Raw genomic sequence first — 21,403 nt, 5'->3', positions numbered from 1 at the left:
TATCACTTGTTTTACAGATTCTGGGTTTTTGTGCTTTAAGATCTTCCCCATAAGATTATACAGAGTCTCTTATTTTCCCTTGATACTTTTATATAGATCTGTTTTTACATTTAGCTCTCATCTGGACTTCATCTTTGTGTTTAATGTTAAGAGAGAGGTACCTCGCTATTTTTTTCAAACAATCCAGTTTTTCTAACATCATTTATTATTGACTCACACCTCTAATTTGAAAGGCCACCTGCATCAAAAACTAAATCCTCGTATCTGTGTGGATTAGTTTCTGGACTCTGTATCTTGATCCAATGACTTATCTATTCATCAACTTAATATTACTTATTTTATTGGTAGGGCAAGTCCTTTTCACTTTTTCAGAAATTTCCTACCATTTTTCCCCCCTATCAATTCTTGAGCATTTTTTCTTCAAAGGCAGTTTGTCAAGTTTTTCAAAAAATATTGCTGGAATTTTTATTGAGATTGCACTGCAATTAGAGATTGATACAACCATTTTTATAATTTATCTTCCCACCTTCTTTTGTAATCTTTACTACAGTTTTATATTGTATTTTTTTTGTAAATTTGTTTCTAGGTACAGTTTTGTTGTCATTGTGAATAGACTCTCGTTTTTCCTATGTCATTTTTAATTACTACTGAATAGAATAGTTTTTGATTTTTCTGTCAAGTATAAATCCATCATTAGTAATTAGTTCTAATACTTCTCTAGTTAATTCCCTATTACTTTTATAATCAGAATCAGGTGGCGGGGTGGCCACCTGAGTGGCTCAGTTGGTTAATCCTCTGCCTTCTGCTCAGGTCATGATCCCAGGGTCCTGGAATCAAGCTCCACACCAGGTCTCCTGCTGAGCACAGGAGTCTGCTTCTCCCTCTCCCTCTGTGTATGCTCCCTCACTCCCCCCCCCCAACAAATAAACAAATAAAATCTTTCAATTCTCATTTCCTTTCATTTAATTGCATTTCTTAAACCTGGTTTCCTTGATTGATTAGAGATTATTCATTAGTTGGGGTTGCCAAAGTAACCAAATACAAAGTACAAACTACAAAGTACAAACATTTTAAGTAAGAATACCCTTCTTTTCTCCTGTAATGCCGTTTTACTTCATCCGATGAAACACTTCGGGAAAGGATCAACTTAGCAATAATGAGAGACCAAAGGGTGCCATTTTCCATGGATCTAAAAAAAAAAAAGGAAAAAATCCATTTTCATAGTGTTTAAGATTTTTAAAGACTGTTTGCCTGATTCCTTTACAGAATTAAGTAAATTATCTCGTGAAGGTATCAATTCACATAGGGCTTTTGCCCCAAAACAATGGTCATTACTGAATGGACTGGGAGACTTGGGCTTTCAACACTCCTTTACAACTGGTACTGAACTCTCATCCCAAAGCCCTTCGAATCCCACAGAGGAGATTAGGCTTGAGCACCAGAGTCTGCAGCTGGGAAAAGGACATATTCCACAGGACACCAAGGCTGGTTAATGCTGAAGAACCAAGGTATTAATATCAACCGGCAAAAGTTCTAAGTGTCAAGTACATGGACTGAGATTGCAGAGAAAGATGTGCTCAGCCTGGGACCCCTGAAACTATAGAGCATACTCAAAACACTATTGGCTGGTGAAAAACAAAGGGAAGCAGTTCAACACAGTAATTTCAACAGGCTAAATACTAACTACTAAAACCAATATGATTACTGTAATACCTATTTCCTCAACCAGGTAAGAAGGTTTTGTGGCTATAACTTTTTAAAATATTTTATTTTTTTATTTAAGAGAGACACAGATAGTGAGAGCATGAGTGGGAAGGAGGGGAGAAGCAGACTCGCTGCTGAGCAGGGAGCCTGATACGAAGCTCGATCCCAGGACCCTGGGGTAATGACCCGAGCTGAAGGCAGATGCTTAACCCACTAAGCCACCCAGATGCCCCCGTGGTTATAACCTTAAGACACATCTGGGGGGAACCTGGGTGGCTCAGTGGGTTGAAGCCTCTGTGGGCAGCTCGGGCCACGATTCTAGGATCCTGGGATCAAGCCCCGCATGGGCTCTCTGTTCAGCAGGGAGCCTGCTTCCCCTCCTCTCTCTGTCTGCCTCTCTGCCTACTTGTGATCTGTCAAATAAATAAATAAAATCTTAAAAAAAAAAAAAAAAGACATATCTGTATCAACATGCAAAGTAAAAGGTTAGATCTGAGAATAGTGGAAGGACGGATCACAGATCAAAACAACTTCTACAAAGTTTCTGTTTCCTTCATTGTCATCTGTCCCATTCTTGAATGTATTTATGGATTTAAGAACACAGGCAAAGTTCAAATATCTTGATGAGTAAATCGAGAACTTGAATCCACAAAGTACTTATCATTAAGAATTGGGTTTAATGTAGGGCACCTAGGTGTTTTAGTTGGTAAAGTGCCTGCCTTTGTTTTGCTCAGGTCATGATCCTGGGACCCCCCCCCCCCCATCTAGCCCGGAGTCAGGCTCTCTGCTCAGCGGGGAGTCTGCTTCTCCCTCTCCCTATATCCCTCCCCCTGCTTGCGCTTTCTCTGTGTCTCAAATATATAAATAAAATCTTTAGGGGCACCTGGGTGGCTCAGTGGGTTAAAGCCTCTGCCTTTGGCTCGGGTCATGATCCCAGGGTCCTGGGATCGAGCCCTGCGTCGGGCTCTCTCCTCTGCAGGGAGCCTGCTTCCTCCTCTCTCTCTCTGCCTGCCTCTCTGCCTACTTGTGATCTTTGTCTATCAAATAAATAAATAAATAATCTTTTTAAAAAATCTTTAAAAAAAAAAAAAGAATTGGGTTTAATTTAGATCAATCCTCTGACTGAAGGATTAGCATGAAGTGAGCTTACATTTTACAGAAACAAAGCCAAAAATGAGTAAAATTATCATATAAAAATGGAAGTTGAAAGGAATTCTTACCTGTTAAATAACAGCTGTAAAAGGCCAGAAGTATTACCAAGTCCACATAAGTTATCATATGTAATATTCATCTTTTGAAGCATTTCACAAAATCCAGTTAGAAAAACAGGTGGATTATCTAATTCCTCATACCACTGCAGTGAATAGAGCAGTTCTGCAACTATAGAATGGACAACACATCAAGAGTGTTCTGTGAAGAGGCCTTTGATCATTTTCACTTCTCTGTCCTATTTTCTAATACTGCTATGGTCCATCAGTCTATAAACTGATTTTCAAATCTGCTTTGAGATGTTTTATGATAATGAATTGTGAGAATATTCGATACAAAATATGAGTCTCCTTCCAAATCTTACTTGGTTCCTTTTCTGATTAGTTAAGAATGCGACAAGCCTAAGTTACCAGAAACACTGGAAGAATCTTCCTACTATTTTTGTCACAAGTGTTAACAAGATACTTACAGGAAAAAACAACTAAGGAACCCAACACCTGAAATGAGAAGGTCAAGCCAATGTTAAGAAATGGGAAATACCATGATATAGTAAAGCCAATGTTAAGAAATGGGAAATACCATGATATAGTAAATAGGGTGGGGATCTCCACAACAGACTGACTGGTCTGGATTCAAATGAGCTGTATGTATAGTTATTAATTAGAGTATGAAAATCTGCCACAGGGAGTGCTGTGAGAATTCAATGACCAGTATCTATCACAAAACCTAGCATATCATAGTAGACTACATAATTAGTCACAACTCTGTCTTGTAAAGCCACATATAGATTTTGGAGTCAGAAGACTTGAGACCTGATTCAAAATCTAATCCTCTCCCTTACAAGCTAAGTAACTTTAATCAACTCAAGATAAGAAAACACAACAAGGTGAGAAAAACAACAGCAATAATTTCTGATAGGATTGATAAGGAGATTAAATACATAATGTTGTCAGTTTGTCATTAGTAACACAGTTGACAAGAACAAGTCTTACAAAGATCATCACTCTGATTTCCAGTTCTATTTTGTATAGATTCCCTCTGTGGGCAATGGAAACTGTACTAAACTCCTCGCCCTTAACTGCCTGTGGAGAAGCTTTCTTCCCCAGGACATATGTTCTCTTCTACTAGTAACTACGCTATAGCTGAAGGCTTACAAACAAGACAGAGAAATTATGCAAATCCTCTGTACCTTTAATACCATTTTGTATAGGTCACATTGCTTCCTACAATTCTACACCATTTCCTGGAATGAGGGAATTTTCTGAAGTCCAAAATCCCCTTGGAATTCAACATATGAACCTCTATTTGCCAGGAAAAAAAAATGTATGTGTGTGTGTGTGGTGTGTGTGTATATAGATATACACATATCCCTATGAACACAAAGATATAGTGGTTCAAGAACTGAAAATTCAGAATCCTTGATGAAATACTAGACTCACTTAACCACTTTCTTTAAGGATATATGCCATAGGATCTACCTGTCTTACCAGCTTCAGTAACTGATATTATACCAAATTCTGCTCTACAGCTAACAAGATTATAGAAAGATTTCAGTATGCTTCCACCCAATCTGCAATTTACCACTCATCACTCAAGTAACCTCAGGTTTTTAATCACTAAAACAGCTAATAGGAATGGAAGATTCTTAACTAAATTGCAGGTTAATAAAAATTCTTCCAAAATTGTAATTACTTCAAAACATTTCTATTATATCTGAATGCTCATATATACTTACTTATTTTCTCAAGCTCATTATTTTCTAGGACTATTTCCTTTTTCAGTGCAACTAATACCATTTTGCTCAATAATGCTGAAGTACACAAATGGCTGGGAAGTTTCTTTGTATCTTGTTCTTTAAAATCTGTTTTGAAACACTCATAATTCAAACTCAATCTTCCTTCTAAAAGAGGTCTATGCAACCACTGTAAAAAGAATACATTAAATTATATACAAAATCATTAGATATTCTAAATTATCTACTACCTATACAATTAAGACAGGGAACAAAAATGAAATTATTAGAGTATCTTCAAAATGTTATTAGAATAACTTCAAAAGTGAAGTTATTACTAGTTTATTAGCAAAATCACAGAAGTCTACAAGTTTGGGTTTTACTTTAGGAAATTATCAACATGTGTATTTAAGACTCCTTCAATTCACCACAGCAACTGCCACTGTCTTACAAACAAACATCCAATATATGAGCATTCAGAGATGTAAAGGCAAAGCAAATATTCATTTCACCTTTTTTTCTCCTCCCCCCAAAAGAAGACAGTTTGTTTACTTTTTCTTTCCCCCAGAACAAAATAAAAATGTCCAAGGCTGCACAAAGTCCAAACTTCAGAATAACACAAGCACAGTTCAATCTTAAACATACCTGCATAGGAAGAGACTGTCTCATCTTCTCCCATTCACTGTTACTTGGCATTACACTTCCAATATATACTCCCAAAAGATTAGTATCCTCACTTTCTAAAAGTGCATTTAGCAAGTCATCAACAGCAGACAAGAGGACTTGAAGACTGAAAATAATGCAAACAACATAGCTATTATGGTTACGCTATGACTAACTTGAACACCCTGGTACACATTAAATACCCTGTGGCAGGTTAACAACTTAACTGAATGAAAGCCTAGTAAAAAATGAAGCTAAGCAACTCCTCTACCCTAAATTCAATGTACGCACAGCAAAATTGTGGATTTAATCCATTATTTATGATTTGGAATTGAGTGCTGCTTCTACCTCAGAATGAAGGGGCCTTGACTTATTTCAGATCAGATATTTCGGAAATACAGATACCTTACTGTATGAACAAAACCATTATGTTCAGAAAAATATATGACCTAACCCTAACAGCCTCTGGAAGCATTCTCTTGGTTTTTCACTTTTACATACGGATTTAGGCATGAGTTGTGAAATATATTTGCAATTCAACACCTTAAAACAGTGGCTACCAGGCCCCCCAAAATAATGAAGAATAATCACTGTGTGTGGTGGCCATGAGAGGTCATTGCTATAATCCACACCAGCCCACAAGAAACAGGATGGCACCACCATCACATCACTGAGCATAAATCTGGAGTCCAGCAGATATTCTAAAACAAATCACTCTTCAACTAAGGGAGTTTAATTGAATGATCATTAAAACAAATTCCTTTTGGAAAAATCTTTTTGTCTGGATCTTCTCTTAGAGTCCTATAGATTTTTTTTTTTTAAGATTTTATTTATTTATTTGACAGAGACACAGCAAGAGAGGGAACACAAGCAAAGGGAGTGTGAGAGGGAGAAGCAGGCTTCCTGCTGAGTACAGAGCCCGATGCAGGGGCTCGATCCCAGGACCCTGGGATCATGACCTGAGTTGAAGGCAGATGCTCAACCAACTGAGCCATCCAGGTGCCCCAAGTCCTATAGATTTCTTATATCCTATATAGATTTCTTATATCCTATATAGATTTCTTATATAGCAAATTGTTTTTCATATTCATTCATATTAATCATGGGATCTTATTTCAAGACCGTGATCAGGCATTAAAGAGAGAGCAAATGAGCAAATGAGCACAAAAGACATTAATTACCTTTTGATATCCAAAGATGAAGACTGAACTTGGTTCTTCAGCCACAGAGCAGACAAACGTAGGAAGGTACTCTGTTTATACGTATTGCCAGTTTGGTGGATCAATAAATTCACACCAGAGAGCCAAGTATTTTTCAGTTTACAGACAAGAAAGTCTAAAATCAAGATGTCAACAGTAATTTGTAATCCCTGTGAAGCAACTATCATCAGTACAAAATGTCTGAAATAACTCAGTGCAGACTTGAGATTTTTAAGATACTGCTAAAAAAGGAAAATAGAAAATTGTTCCAAAACAAAATAATTATATCATAAATTTGTAACGATACAAGGTAGCTCATGCCATGTAAATAAAAGTTAAGATTTTTAAAGTTAGCTTTCTTCCTCTCTGAACTTATTTACAAGAGCACTCTTCTTTTTGGAGATGTGAAAATTTATTACACCTTTTCCAAATAGAGAAGTTAGTATAAAAGGGTGTGGGAGGAGGGGTAACAATAGTAGTATTTTTTAACATTCCTTTCATAAGTAAGTCTCAATTAATATATAAGGCAATATAGTCCTTAAAAAGGCAATTTCAATTTCTTTTTGATATCTACCAACAGTGAAGAAGAGAAAGACATATTAATACCTGCCCCTTAATGAGTGTGGAGTTTGAGACATTAAGAAATTAAGCAACTTGCCAAACCACAGCCACTCAGTAAAGAGGCTAAGATTCTAACTCATCTATCATGGCCCCTTCTTAAACTGTTATCTTTGGTATCAAGAAAGAACTTAGACATAATGTCATATCCATCTTTAACTTGGTTTCTGAAGCTGAAAGTGTTTAAGATTTGCACCCCTTTACTCAAAATGCTTTCAACTTTCAAGTACATTATGATTCAATTAATAAAGCCTGGGCACTTACACTATGAAGGTCAGAGCCGGAGATTCCCAACAAAACATTTGAGCAGTAGGCTATTACCTGGCAAATGTGTTTTTTCTTTGCTCTGAGCACATAACTGAAAGAGAGTTAATAATAAGTCTTCAGATGATGGCATTAGCAAGCATCCTTTTGCTGAGCTGAAATAGTTATAGGCCACATCACAGATAAAAGACACTGACAAGTCATTATTTTCAGCTTCTGACAATTCCTTTCCTTTGGATAAAGTTTCATGAAGTTTAACAATAATTCTCTCCACATATACTTCTTCAATCAAGTAATCTAGAGGGAAAAAAGTTCACACAGACAAAAAAACTTTAAAAAATAAATTATAATATTAATATAAAAATATTTTTAAATATTTTAAAAATTTAAAAAATATTAAATCTGTGTATTAAAAAATGTAGTAGACAAAAGAACTTATACCAAAAAATCAATCTGATCTCTCACACATAAAAGCCCTCATGTAAAAAAAAAAAAATTTTAATTAAGTAAAAAGAAAAAAAGCAGTGCTTTACAAAATTACTGAACAGTTTTGTTATTTAAAACCCTTTAGAATATAAAACTGAAAGTATTACAATGTCTTCCAAGTCATGCTAGAAAGATTAATAAACATTTAGGGTGCTAATAAGATTAAAATATCTGAATGAAGTCTTGTTATTTTTAATCAATTACAAGCAAACATGGAACCCCTCCCCAAAAGTGAAAATGTATTGCCTACTAAAAAACAAAAGCCATATATTTGCCTACCATTTTTAACATGTTGGGATAATACCAAGCTTAGAAGAGCCCATCTTTCTGAGAAGTAAGATTCAGAAGATCCTGAGGATTCCAAGTCCTTACTACAAAGGTGATCTGCCAAGGCTGTCAACTTCTCTCCAAGGATTTCTCCTTTTAGCCAAGGAGTTACTAAAGCATGTTTATCTGAACTAGAACATGCCTAAAACCATAAAATCAAAGCAAAGATTAGAAGGAAGATCAAAAAATGTATCTGCCTAAAATATTACTTGTACTATATTACCTCCCTTCATCATCATGGCCCCCCACTCTTCCTCAAGTTCTAAGAAAGCTGGTATTGTCTCTGTTCCCCACTAGGCCTTGCTTACATACACTTTCATGCTTTACTCATGCTATCTTCCCAACCACAAATATTTCCCCTCTTCTTTACTTATCAAAATCCCATCCATCCTCTCGGAATTATTACAAAGCCCACCTGCTTTACGAAATCTCCCCCATCCACTCTAGTCCATACTCTGCACTGCTTTTCTCTGAATTTCTAAAGCACTTACTGGGTTGTATTATTATTTATAATGTTTCATCTGTGTATGTCTTGTTTCCAATGGGATTGTAAGTTCCTTGAGAGTAGAGACTGTCTTAAACTTCTTTGATACCTGCTATCAACACTGCAGATATGTTCAATGAATAATGAATGGATGAACTTGAAAAGACAGATTTTAAAATGCTCTATATTTTAAATTTTTGTTCATTAATTTTACTAAAATTAAAGAACTATTATTTAATGGTGGTAAGCTACTTCAATATGAACAAGGGCCTTCTTATTTCCTCTTATTCTCTGCAATAGTAACTGAGGCCAGATACCTAACAGCAACTGGTTTATTTTCATGGAGTGGGAAAGCAAGAGAAAAAAAAAAAACTGTAAATCCACCCCCAAAAGCATGCTGATCCATGTTTCCAGAGCTTCTTTTGCTTTAGGGCTGACAAGAAAGGAATTTGCAACTTGATTCATTTCAAAGCAATCTGGAAAAAAAAAAATCCAAGTGCGGATTGGGTAATGCCTAAAAAACTGTTAATCCTCTTATTTAAGAAACTTAGGTAACCAGAACTTTTATTTTAGCCTAAGCTTTACCACCTTGAACAAATCTCTTAACCAACCTGGGCCTCTTTCTTCATTTTAGAAATGAAGATTAACCTAGAAAATCTCTAAAGTCCTTTTCCGGTTACAAAATTCAGGTTTGTGTTCAAAGAAGCTGACTTTATAACTCTAATCAAGTTGCACAAAAAAGAAAAACTAGAGTCTGGATAGCTCTAACATTGGCTTTGCTAATACAGTTTACTAAATAAAACTGATCTATTTTATAGAATCCAGGAAGTAAACTTCTAAATGTCTCTCAAGTTAGCAAGACATGAAGCACAATACTAATGTTTTAACAAATCCACAGAAACTGACCAGCTTTAAGGGGTTGAAGAGACCAGGTAGTCAGGAAGGGATAGTCTTCCAAACAGATATGAATATTTGAACTACCTGCCAAGTGCATTCCTAGATTGGAAATGGTCTTCTCTTATCAAATTACCAACCATTTTTGCTCTGATTCTAGACTTACCAAGTAGTTTTCTGATAATTTGGCTTTTCATATACCCTGCCTTTTGAGAGAGAAGGTACTGGATAAACTAATGCAACTGCTCTCTGATACGTTATATCTCTGACTGAAAAGCAGTAAATTAATATTCTGTATTTATTTTGTAAAAAAAACTACTGGGGGAAATAGAAAGTCACTATTTAGTGGGCATAGAGTTTCAGTTTTCCAAGATAAATTCTGGAGACTGGTTCACAATACTATGACAGTTGACACCACTGAACTGTAAACTCAGAAATAGTTAAGATGGCAAGTTTTATTATGGCTCTTTTACCATAATTGAAATAAAGATAGAGGAAAAAAAAACTGTAAATTAAAAAGTTATCTGGGGACGCCTGGGTGGCTCAGTTGGTTAAGCAGCTGCCTTCGGCTCAGGTCATGATCCCAGCGTCCTGGGATCGAGTCCCACATGGGGCTCCTTGCTCAGCAGGGAGCCTGCTTCTCCCTCTGCCTCTGCCTGCCATTCTGTCTGCCTGTGCTCGCTCTCTCCCCGCCCTCTCTGATAAATAAATAAAATCTTAAAAAAAAAAAAAGTTATCTGTATAAAATTTAAAAATAATAAAAAAAGGCTAAAATAAAAAAATTTTAGGTAACTAGTCTAAACATTTCTATGGTTGGAAGTATTGTGTCATTACATCTTCATTAGGATAAAACACTTAAGCCATTTCTAAAACTTCTAAATGGCTTAGGTTCCTTGATTTCTTTTCATTATTTTTATCACTAATTTTCTTATTTAGTCAAGTGGCAATCAGACAAAGCCTGCAAGATCTTAATTTACCGTACAGTATTCCAAAGTGGGACAAACTCAATTTCCTGAGGTGTTCTAGCCAAACCTAAAACCACTCAATCCATGTCTATAGAAGAAAGCGTAACTAGATTAAGGGTAAAATTTATAGTCTTAATTTAAAGGTAATCAAATGTTTAACTCTCCCTTTGTTATCTGTTAGGGGAGAAACACTGGATTTTCCAGAGTCTAGTCCCTCTTTGTGGATACTCCTATCCAGAAAAATAATACCTCAGAAAAGCAAACAGCAAAAGCTTTCCCAATAGTGGGAAGAAAGGTACAATAAGAAGGAAGTTCTCTAACAGCATGTGAATATGACTGGTTTTAATTTTCCTATACCCACAAATACAAAAAAAGGAGAAAAAAAATCCCTAAGATACCTTTTCGATGACCTGAAGAATAGAATTCCACTTCAGATCCCCCTGAAAGAGGAGAGAGAAATAATATGCTAGAAGGAATGAAGTCACCATGTAATCACTACAAAATTAAAAACTTTTTTAGCAACTTCAACATTAAAAAGTAGACTAAAAACCTCTGCCTTTTATTACCAAGCATTCATCAACTTACCATACTTACTGAACACATACTGGTCTCACACACTTCCCCATCACAATCAAGAATACATTGCTTGTGCTTGCTTTGGCAGCACATATACTAAAATTGGAAAGAATATATTGCTCTTCTTTAAATAGATATTCACACCCAAGAATAATCTCCATGTGGGTCTCATTCTACTTTTATCTATAATTATTGTGGCAATATAAACCATTACAGTTTAAAGAGAGAGACAGAGGCACCTGGGTGGCTCAGTGGGTTGAAGCCTCTGCCTTTGGCTCAGGTCATGGTTTTAGGATCCTGGGATCCAGCCCCGCATCGGCCTCTCTGCTCAGCAGAGAGCCTACTTCCTCCTCTCTCTCTGCCTGCCTCTCTGCCTACTTGTGATCTGTCTGTCAAATAATAAAATCTTTAAATAAATAAATAAAGAGATAGACAACAACAATACCTCAATGAGATCATCCAAGATATATTTTCTCTCCATATTATTGTCACAGCAACGGAGGGCACTGTATAAAATGTCCACCAAGAAACCAGCATCCTTCCTTGGATCTTCATTTAGCCAACCAATCAGTTTCTGGTATAAAAACTGCACTGCAGGATTTTTTTGTGTAAGTCTGGCTATTTCAAGAGGTTTGGCTTTGACAGTACTCTGTTTTTCATCACCTAACAGCATTTTAAATACTTGGGTTGAAGAGAAAGAGCTGAGCAGAGTAGAAAGGAACCTCAGATGTTGCTCTGACTTTTGCTCATTGACATAGTTAAAACTCATCATTGCTAGTTTACAGACCAAGTCTTCCAAAGGTTTCTTCCTTAGCGGCGATATAAGCTCTGAACAATTATGAGTGAGAGAAGGTTCAGTCATTAATTCAGAGCTTTCACTGTTCTCACCTTCTGAGGAAACACATTTTTCATTCTCCTTATTACTTTCAGGCAGCTCATCGGCAAATCTAACCTTACCAACTTTTTTTTTATTCGACTTCAGCGAGCTCTTTGGCTTCTGAAGGACCTGTAGCAGGTTAGATACACCTGACACGGATTTCACATCAGCTTCTGGCTCATTGATTTTCTCCACACAGATCTCTGACAGTCTTTCCCAAAAATTTAGCAGCACTTTGTCCAAACTGTGAGCTTTTTTATCATCTTTTTCCACATCTGCTTTGGCTTCCCAGGAACTTAAAGTTTCGGCTAAATGGTTAAACAACTGCCCATCTTGCAATCTTGCGTCTTTGAGAACTGCATCAATAAAAGGAATCAACTAAAAGAGAAGGTAGAAATGGAAAAGTTCCATTTTCAGGAGAAATAAAGTTTTAAACAAGGTATTTATAAAAAAATAAATTAAATGAAATAAACAAGGGCGGGGAGGTCCTTAAGCTGCCAACTCTGGATTTTGGCGCAGGTCATGATCTCAGGGTCTTGAGATCAAGTCCTGAGTCAGGCTCTGAGCTGGGCATGAAGCCTGCTTAATATTCTCTCTATACCTCTCCCTCTGCCCCTCTTCTCGTTTGCTTGCTTGCTTGCTTGCTCTCTCTCTCTCAAAATTAAAAAAAAAAAAAAGAAAAAAAAAACAAGGTATTTGTAAAACACTATAAAATTCCGTATTTAATAACTGAAAAATGTTGAATTTTTCCCCCTCAAAATTCTAAAGAGTCAACTTGAAGGTCATTTTCATAATATACAAAGAGGTTAAAGATTTTACTGCATTCCCCCTAAATTATTCTTTTTATGATATAATTAACCAAAATTATTGGTCATTAACAAATAATACAGTTTTCTTCGCATACCCTGAACTTATTCAAGTTTTTTACTTTTTTCTAAATCAATATGAAAGACATATAGGACCAACAGAATTCAGAACCCTTTTTCTTAAATTATGAAGAGTAATTAAGTGAGATATCAACCAGGATCTATGCTTATGTAACTTCATTAATTTCCTAACATAAGGAACCATATTCCAGAACTTGCTTTCATCACTGGTTCTAAAAGCCAAGCACAATATTTCACAAAAGGAGTTAAATATTTTAGAAGTAACAAATTATTGTATAATTTACATATAATATAAAAGGCCACAAATAACAACTTTGTAATTATGTTTTGTGTTACAACTCTACAAAACAGGGTTTGCACATCCAGAGACTAACTAGTACTCAGAAATTATGGTATTATTCTGGCAACCAATAACACAGAATTTTTATTTAGCTGGTCAGAAATACACATTACTTAAAAATGAAATCTATATGAAGACTAATTAATAATGACAAGATACAATGAGCTTAATATTATAAGTCAATGTGCAAAAGGCACTGATGATTTTTACATTTGTAAGTACCTGGTCATTGACGAGCATCTCTTCAATTTCTTCTTCACCTAAGTTTTGTTGCATGATGAAACGTAAGCATTCAAAAAAAGCTGATATTACTGCTGAACATTCTGAAAAGCTGGTTTTTATTCTTTCTGTTGATAGCCTAAGAAATAATAAATAACTATAGCTTATTCTTTCACAAAAAAGAAAATATGCAACTCAGAAACACCAAAATAAAGACATAGATCATACCAAAAGAAGAGAATTTTTTACAGTATAATTCTTAAAATGAAAACTAAGAACAATAAGAACTTGAAGTGTGAAAAAAGCACAATTTCAAATATGTCAACAAAAGAGAATACACAACTATTTTCTATTCAGAAACAAATCCACCTCCAAATTTTAAAGACAGGACTTAAATAAAGATAATAATGTAGTAAAAAATAATTTTTTTAAAAAATTTTATTTATTTGACAGAGAGAGAGAGATCACAAGTAGGCAGAGAGGCAGGCAGAGAGAGAGAGGAGGAAGCAGGCTCCCCGCTGAGCAGAGAGCCCGATGTGGGGCTCGATCCCAGGACTCTGGGACCATGACCTGAGCCGAAGGCAGAGGCTTAACCCACTGAGCCACCCAGGCACCCCGTAAAAAATAATTTTGTAATCATTTAAAAAAACTGAGTATATTTTACTAGATAAAACTGAGTATCTTTTATTAAGTTCAACAAGTACAGTGAAATTTTTGTTTTAATTATGACTTTAAATAGCTATCATATTTAAGTTTATGGAAGTTACAAACTCTTCAGAGGTTCATTTTTTTCCATTTGGGCATTTTTATGTATCACAACATACCAAAAAATGACATTTTAAAAATGGTCTATGTCCATCTAAGGTCTTACAATATTCATTGCACTTTCTACTGTGTATTACCACCGAAGCCTTAAAAGTACCCAAGAAAAGCATTCCAATTGTAATTCTCTGAAAACTTTAATAAAAGTGTTTAATGAAGAGCAAAACAATATGGAGAAAATTTAAGTAAGACAATAATGAGTATGTCATCCTATCCATGTATGCAAACAAGAAAAATCTCTTGTTTTAACAATCAAGAAATTTAAACTTCTTACCCTGCAACAACAGAGGTGAGGAAATTTTTGAAGAAATCCAACTTTGGATCTGTAATGGTCTGAGGAAGTTTGCTGATAAATGGCAAAAGATAAGGATATATGACAGTAGCCAGACCCCGACCACCCTCACGAACCACAGCTGACAGCTTCGGAAACACACTTTTTTTTGCATTTACATGAAGCCAACAGTCCTAACAAAGGAAAGATTATATTAATAATTAGAGATCATAGAATACTTTTCCCAATTAGGAGACATACAGGCTCTCAGAAGTATTAATCATGTATTCTACTTAGGCTAAAATCTCTCAACACTAAAACTAAAACAATTTAAAACTCAGAAACTTTAATAAATTTATTACATATAGAAATCATATACCCCACATGCTTAGGACATAACTGATCAGAAATAATTAACTTAAAAGACTTCTATAAAAGCCGTTCTATAAAACGGGCAGCAGTATTGAATCTTAAATATAAGATTCAGATATACTGACTTGACTGGACGACATAAGGTTTAAAGAATAATTGATACTGGCTAAACAAAAAAGTACAATAAAAACTCAATGCCATTTTATAATCAGTTTAAAGATTTATACCAAGTTTCGGATTAAGTATTTTATTTCTAAGAAAGCATTTTTTTCCCAGTAAGTTTTAGATAGTATAATTCGATAGGCTCTCTCTCACACATACCTAAGGCTTCTAAAATATAAACTTCTAAGACAACAAATACTCCCCATGTATTAAATGTACCTCTGTTACACACCTCAATAGTTGTGAGTGTATAAAGTACAGCTTCCCAGAGAGCTGGGCACACAATGGGATCACTGTCATCAATGCTAAGTAGAACAGATGGGCTCACTTTAGATGCTTCCTCTTTCATCAACTGTGGAATACGCTGGCACAAAGCAGAAACTAACTCAAAATAAGCTGAGCGGATCTAAAACAAAAAAACGAAAAGCTGGATTAAATCAAAGCCTAACAGACCTAAAACGAAATTTTTTACTTAATAGCTGATAGTTTATTCATACTAGCCCTCTCATTAATAAAACTAAAAAGACTACAAAAAACATTTTAAAGTCTTCCATAGAGTATGGGGGCTGAAAAGACATTAGAAATTACCACATAAAAGGGAAGGCAGAAAGAATTCAACCTTCTATTTCTTTGGCTGAAGCAAACACAGATCCTCTCCAGTAGCTGAGGCCTTCAGCTGGGGCCTCATATTATTCCTATTGATGCACAAGGCTACGAGGCTGCACAAAGTTAAACACATCCAAACAAACAAAAACTAAGAAACCATGAGCCACTATCAACAGAAACAAAAGATGACACAGAGATCTGAGACTTTAAATCTTAGAATTATCAGTTATAAATTCCTTATCAACAATTTTTATTATATTCAAAGAAATAAAGGTTTAAAGAAATCTGAAGGAAAAAGGATCTCAGAAAAAGCACAGCAAATGTGAAAAAAATGAAGCACAATTTCTAAACTAGAAATAAACAGGCAGAAAGAAATACAGATACATGATAGAAAGATTAGAACTCAATTCACAGTTTAAGAACAGATAATGAGAAATAAAGAGCAAAAGAAATTATCCACCAAGTAGCACAGAAAGAGAAAAAAGATGAAAAACAGCAAGGACAACATAAGACACAGAGGATAAAGAAGGTTTAATATATATTAAATCAGAATCCCAAAGCGAGAGGAAAGAATGAAGCAACCGAAAGATCTGAAGAGGTTAATAGCTGAGCATTCTGTAGAGCCAATGAAATACACCAATCTACAGCTCAAGAAATCCAAAAAATCCCAAGCAGCATACATAGAAAAAAAAACCACAACAAGACACATAATGGTGCAACTACAAAAAAACAAAAGCCAAAACAAAGAATAAACCTTAAAAGTGGCCAGAGGAAAAAGACAAACTACCTTCAAAGGAAGGACTGTAAGACTGACATCTAACTTCAATAGCAACAATATTAAGTCAGAATACAGTGGAATGTCGTCAACAAAAAACAACTGCCTGTATTTAATCCTGTACCCAATAAAAATTTATGTCAATGAGAGTAAAGGGGTGCCTAGCTGGTTCAGTTGGTAAAGCACGAGACTCTTGATCTCAGGGTTGTAGGTTTCAGCCCCACATTTCGTGGAGATTACTTGAAAAAATAAAACCTTAAAAAAAAAAAAAGAATGAAAATGAAACAAAAATATCTGATAGAGGAAAGAAAATGATTTCATCTTTGTCGTATAAAATCAAGACATGTTCTTGTGTTCTACATACATGTTCTACATATAAGGCAGATGATCCCAGATGGAAGGTAAGAGATGAAAAAAGGAATAAAGAGCAAACAAAGCAACAAATATGTAGGTAAATCTAAATGAAGATTCAAAGTATACTAATAATATTTTCCAGGATTAGAAAAATACACATACATACATACTTAACCCCATAAAGCACTTTATTTCTGTATATTTTATATAAAATACTACCAAATCAATGTTAGCAATGTACTTAAAAAGATAAATATATAGCATGACTAAGTTTTTCTCTTAAATGCTAGGCTAGAAAATTATATGATCATTTAAACATATCAGAAAAAGCAATCAAGGAAATTTGATCATTAATTTATGACAGAACTACTCAGCAAATTAAGAATAAAAAGGAAATTTTAAACCTTATAAAATCTAGAAAGCATCATACTCAAAATATTAAGAGTCTACAACTATTTCTTTAAAGTTAGAAACAAGAAAAGCATGCCAGCTATCACTTCTATTCAACTAGAGGACCTAATTAATACAAAGAGACAAGGGGAAAAAAAGAATTGGAAAGTAACCCAAATAAGTAACTATAGTCACAGCAAAATAACAGGCTATGAAAAATATTCAAAAAGATCTAAACACTGGCTATTAAAACTAATAAGAGTTTGAGAGAGTTGCTGAATATAAAATTAACATACAAAAGTATAAAATACCTACATCAGTACAAACAAAATACAAAAATGCAATAAAAATGTAATAAAAAACATCCCATATTTCACAATAGCACCAAAAACTATAAACTTGTTCAGGATAGAACACACTATAAAATATTATTTTAGGGGACGCCTGGGTGGCTCAGTTGGTTAAGCAGCTGCCTTCGGCTCAGGTCATGATCCCAGCGTCCTGGGATCGAGTCCCACATTGGGATCCTTGCTCCGCAGGGAGCCTACTTCACCCTCTGATTCTGCCTTCTACTCTGTCTGCCTGTGCTCACTCTCGCTCGCTCTTTCTCTGACAAATAAATAAATAAAATCTTAAAAAATATATATATTACTTTAGGATGAAAAGGGCCTAACATAGCCTAAAAGTTTTTGAAAATAAATAAATAAATAAATAAAGTTGGAGGGTTTCTAAACTTATTACAAAATAACAATAATCGAGAGAGTGTGGTATTGGTGTAAGGATAAACATATAAATAAATGGAACAGAATAGAGTCTAAAATTAAGATCCAAGATATATGGTCAACTGAATTTTTACAAAGGTGCCAGAATAAGGATAAGACAGTCTTTCAGGGGCACCTGGGTGGCTCAGTGGGTTAAAGCCTCTGCCTTTGGCTCAGGTCATGATCCCAGGGTCCTGGGATCAGGCCCCACATCAGGCTCTCTGCTCCATGGGGAGCCTGCTTCCTCCTTTCTCTTTCTCTCTGCCGGCCTCGCTGCCTACTCTTGATCTCTGTCAAATAAATAAATAAAATCTTTAAAAAAAAAAAAAAAGTCTTTCAACTTTCAGGATAATTCTATGTAAAAAGTTAACATGAGGATGTGGAAGGTTCAGTTGGTGACTCTGCCTTCAGCTCCGGTCACGATCGCAGGGCCGTGGGATTGAGCCCTACATCAGGCTCCCTACTCAGTGGGGAATCTGTTTCTCCCTCTCCCTCTCTCTTGCTCAAATAAATAAAATCTTTTAAAAAATTAATTTGATTCTCCCCACTATGTGACACACAAAAATTAATTCTAAATGAACCTAAACTATAAAATTTCTAGAATAAAATAGAGAAATCTTTGCAACCTTGGGGTAGGCAAAGATTTTAGATAAGAAATCAAAAGCAAGAATCATAAAAGAAAAAAATGATAAAGTGGACTTCACCAAAATTAAAAACCTACTCTCTAAAAACATTAAGAAAATGAGAAGTTAAGCCACAGACTAGAAGAAAACATTCATGATTCTTTATCTGACAAAAATGTTTTGCATCCACAATACATAGAGCACATTCACAACTCAAAAATAAAAACCAAAAACTCAAGTTTTAACACGGGTAAAAGAGGGGTGCCTGGCTGGCTCAGTCGGTAGAGCATGCACTCTTGATCTCAGGTTTGAGTTCAAGCCCCATGTTGGGTGTGAAGCTTACTTTAAAATTTTTAAATAAAATTTTTTTTTAAAAAAATGGGGTGCCTGGGAGGCTCAGTCAGTTAAGTGTCTGACTCTTGATTTTGGCTCAGGTCATGATCTCAGCGTCATAAGATGGAGCCCCATGTCAGCTCCATGCTGGGCATAGAGACTGGGATTCCCTCTCTCCCCCTCTCTTTCTGCCCTTCCCCCCACTGCTTGCTTGTGTGTGCACTCTCTTAAAAAAAAAAAAAAAAAAAAAAAAAGTCAGTAGAAACTTTAGAAATAAAAAATTAAAAAGTGAGAGAAAAGTTGGAACAAACACCTCAAAAAAGATACACAAATAGCCAAGAAACACATTAAAAGATGGTCAACATCATCAGCCATCAGTAAAACTCAAATTAAAATCACAATGAAAAATCTCTATCCCAGACTCAGTAAACATTTTCTTTAAAGAGCCAGACAGTAAGGGCATCAGTTTTGGCTCAGTTGTTGAGTGTCAGCCTTCAGCTCAGGTCATGATCCCAGAGTCCTGGGACCAAGGCCCACATGTGCTCCCTGCCGGGCGGGAGGCCTACTTTTCTCTCTCCCACTCCCCCTGCTTGTGTTCCCTCTCTCTGTCAAATAAATAAAAAATCCAAAAAAAAAAAAAAAAAAAAAAAGAGCCAGGAAACAGGTTAGGCTTTGTAAGCCATCTAGTCTCTCTCCCAGCTACTTAACTCTGCTTTACTTGTATGAAAGCAGCCAAAGACAATACAGAGTACTATTTACAAAAAATAGATGTGCAGGATTTTGACACATGAGCTATATATATAGTTTACTAATCCCTGATCCCACATCCATGAGGATGGCTTAAATTAAAACAACTGACAATATTGCAATAAGGATACACTGCTGATGAAAGTGTATACAATCACTTCAGTCACCAGTTTGAAAACTTCCTACAAATTTAACATATATGTACCTTATTAACCACTGATTTCTTTCCTTGCCCAAGAAAAATGAAAACCCATGTCCACACAAAGACTACATGAAACTAAGCAATAAAAAGGAATGGACTACTGATACATGCAACAACAATGAATGAATCTTAAAACATTATACTGAGCAAAAGAAGCCAAAGAGTAATGTTTGTCTCCATTTATATGAAAACCCACAAAGACTAATAATCTGTCGTAACAGAAAGCAGATCATTGGTTGCCTAGAGTTACGGGGAGGATGACACATCATTTTATCTTTTTTTTAATGTTTTATATCTTGATTATAGTGTTTATATGGATATGTACATGTAGATGGGTATATACATTTGTCAAAACTTACCAAACTCTCTGCCTAAAATGGCCCCATTTTACTATGAGTAAACTATATCACAATAAAGTTGGTTTAAAAATTATTCTAGGAGAGGCGCCTGGGTGGCATTCGGCTTCGGTCATGACTTAAGGGTCATGAGATCGAGCCCCGGTGTGGGCTTCATGCTCAGCTTCAGATTCTCTGTCTCCCTCTCCCTTTGTTCCTCCCCAACTCCCCTTGCTTGCTCTTTCTCTAAAATACATAAATAAAATCCTAAATAAATATATTCTAGAATGTTTTTTAAATCCATGAATAATTTGAGAGATGCACCAGATTCATCATAAAGAGAGCAACAGAGAGCAAGCCTCTCCAAATCATTCATTACAACTAATGAATTACATTCATTAGTTACAGTCATCTGCATTTTTAGAAGGATTTTACCCATTTATTATTTTTTACTATTATTCAAGAACTGCTGACATACTAGGGATGTAGTTGAGTATAAAACTTGAAAAATGCAGATGTTGAAGGAATAGTAGGTATCTTGTGCTTTAATACTTTGTGGCAGGATTGTACTATGAACAGACTATGTACATCACAAAAAAAACTAAAAATGAACCAAAGTGAAAAAGATACGTTCCAGGCAGTATCTTTCTATTGTAACCTGTTATTTAAGGGAATACTAGTGATTTGTTCTAAATGGGATGTAAAACTTGTTCCAAATTACTCTTCCTCAATATCCCAGTGAGGAATTCAATAAGTTTACTGAAATTTATATAGAAGAATGAAGTGGTTTTGTTTTGTTTTGTCTTTTTTAAGCAACCTCTAACCTCAACATGGGACTTGAACTCGTGACCCTGAGACCAAGAGTCATAAGCTGTACTGATTGAGCCAGCCAGGTGCCCTGGAAGAATAAAGTTCTAAAACAACTTGGTCAATCCTGAAGACAAGGATTAAAAAAAAGTGACTCACCTGACCACGTAGTATTAGGATATATCATAATGTCATGTTAACATATCATATTAAAAGGGAATGGATGCAAACTTCTGGTACTGGCATAAAAAAAGAAAAAAAAAACCTAATGGACCAGAAGATAAGGTTTAGAGATAAACCTATGAACACAATGGCAGGACCATAAATTTATTGGAAAAGAGTGAACAGTTTACTAGGTAATGTTGGGAAAACTGGCTCATTATACATGAAGAGAAAGGT

The 21,403-nt window shown here is 35.4% G+C and overlaps 1 protein-coding gene across 2 annotated transcripts in view; it reads right to left on the bottom strand.

The window, feature by feature from the left end:
* Positions 1-21,403, bottom strand: part of LTN1 (listerin E3 ubiquitin protein ligase 1) — a 67,894-nt gene that overhangs the window by 34,570 nt on the left and 11,921 nt on the right. For both annotated transcript variants that reach the window (XM_004757452.3, XM_013058823.2), the window contains exons 7-18: positions 15,304-15,477; positions 14,541-14,731; positions 13,448-13,583; positions 11,567-12,376; positions 10,944-10,985; positions 8,155-8,344; positions 7,447-7,686; positions 6,490-6,643; positions 5,291-5,435; positions 4,649-4,835; positions 2,925-3,084; positions 1,085-1,189 (exon numbers count right to left, since the gene is read on the bottom strand). In XM_004757452.3, the coding sequence (XP_004757509.2) occupies positions 1,085-1,189; positions 2,925-3,084; positions 4,649-4,835; positions 5,291-5,435; positions 6,490-6,643; positions 7,447-7,686; positions 8,155-8,344; positions 10,944-10,985; positions 11,567-12,376; positions 13,448-13,583; positions 14,541-14,731; positions 15,304-15,477 (2,534 nt within the window). The remainder of the gene's footprint in view (positions 1-1,084; positions 1,190-2,924; positions 3,085-4,648; positions 4,836-5,290; positions 5,436-6,489; positions 6,644-7,446; positions 7,687-8,154; positions 8,345-10,943; positions 10,986-11,566; positions 12,377-13,447; positions 13,584-14,540; positions 14,732-15,303; positions 15,478-21,403) is intronic.

The sequence above is a fragment of the Mustela putorius genome, unplaced genomic scaffold (genome assembly GCF_011764305.1).
Source record: "Mustela putorius furo isolate JIRA1106 unplaced genomic scaffold, ASM1176430v1.1 tig00000832_pilon_pilon_pilon, whole genome shotgun sequence".
In the NCBI taxonomy this organism is placed as follows: domain Eukaryota; kingdom Metazoa; phylum Chordata; class Mammalia; order Carnivora; family Mustelidae; genus Mustela; species Mustela putorius.
This window is presented reverse-complemented; position numbering and strand designations above follow the sequence as displayed.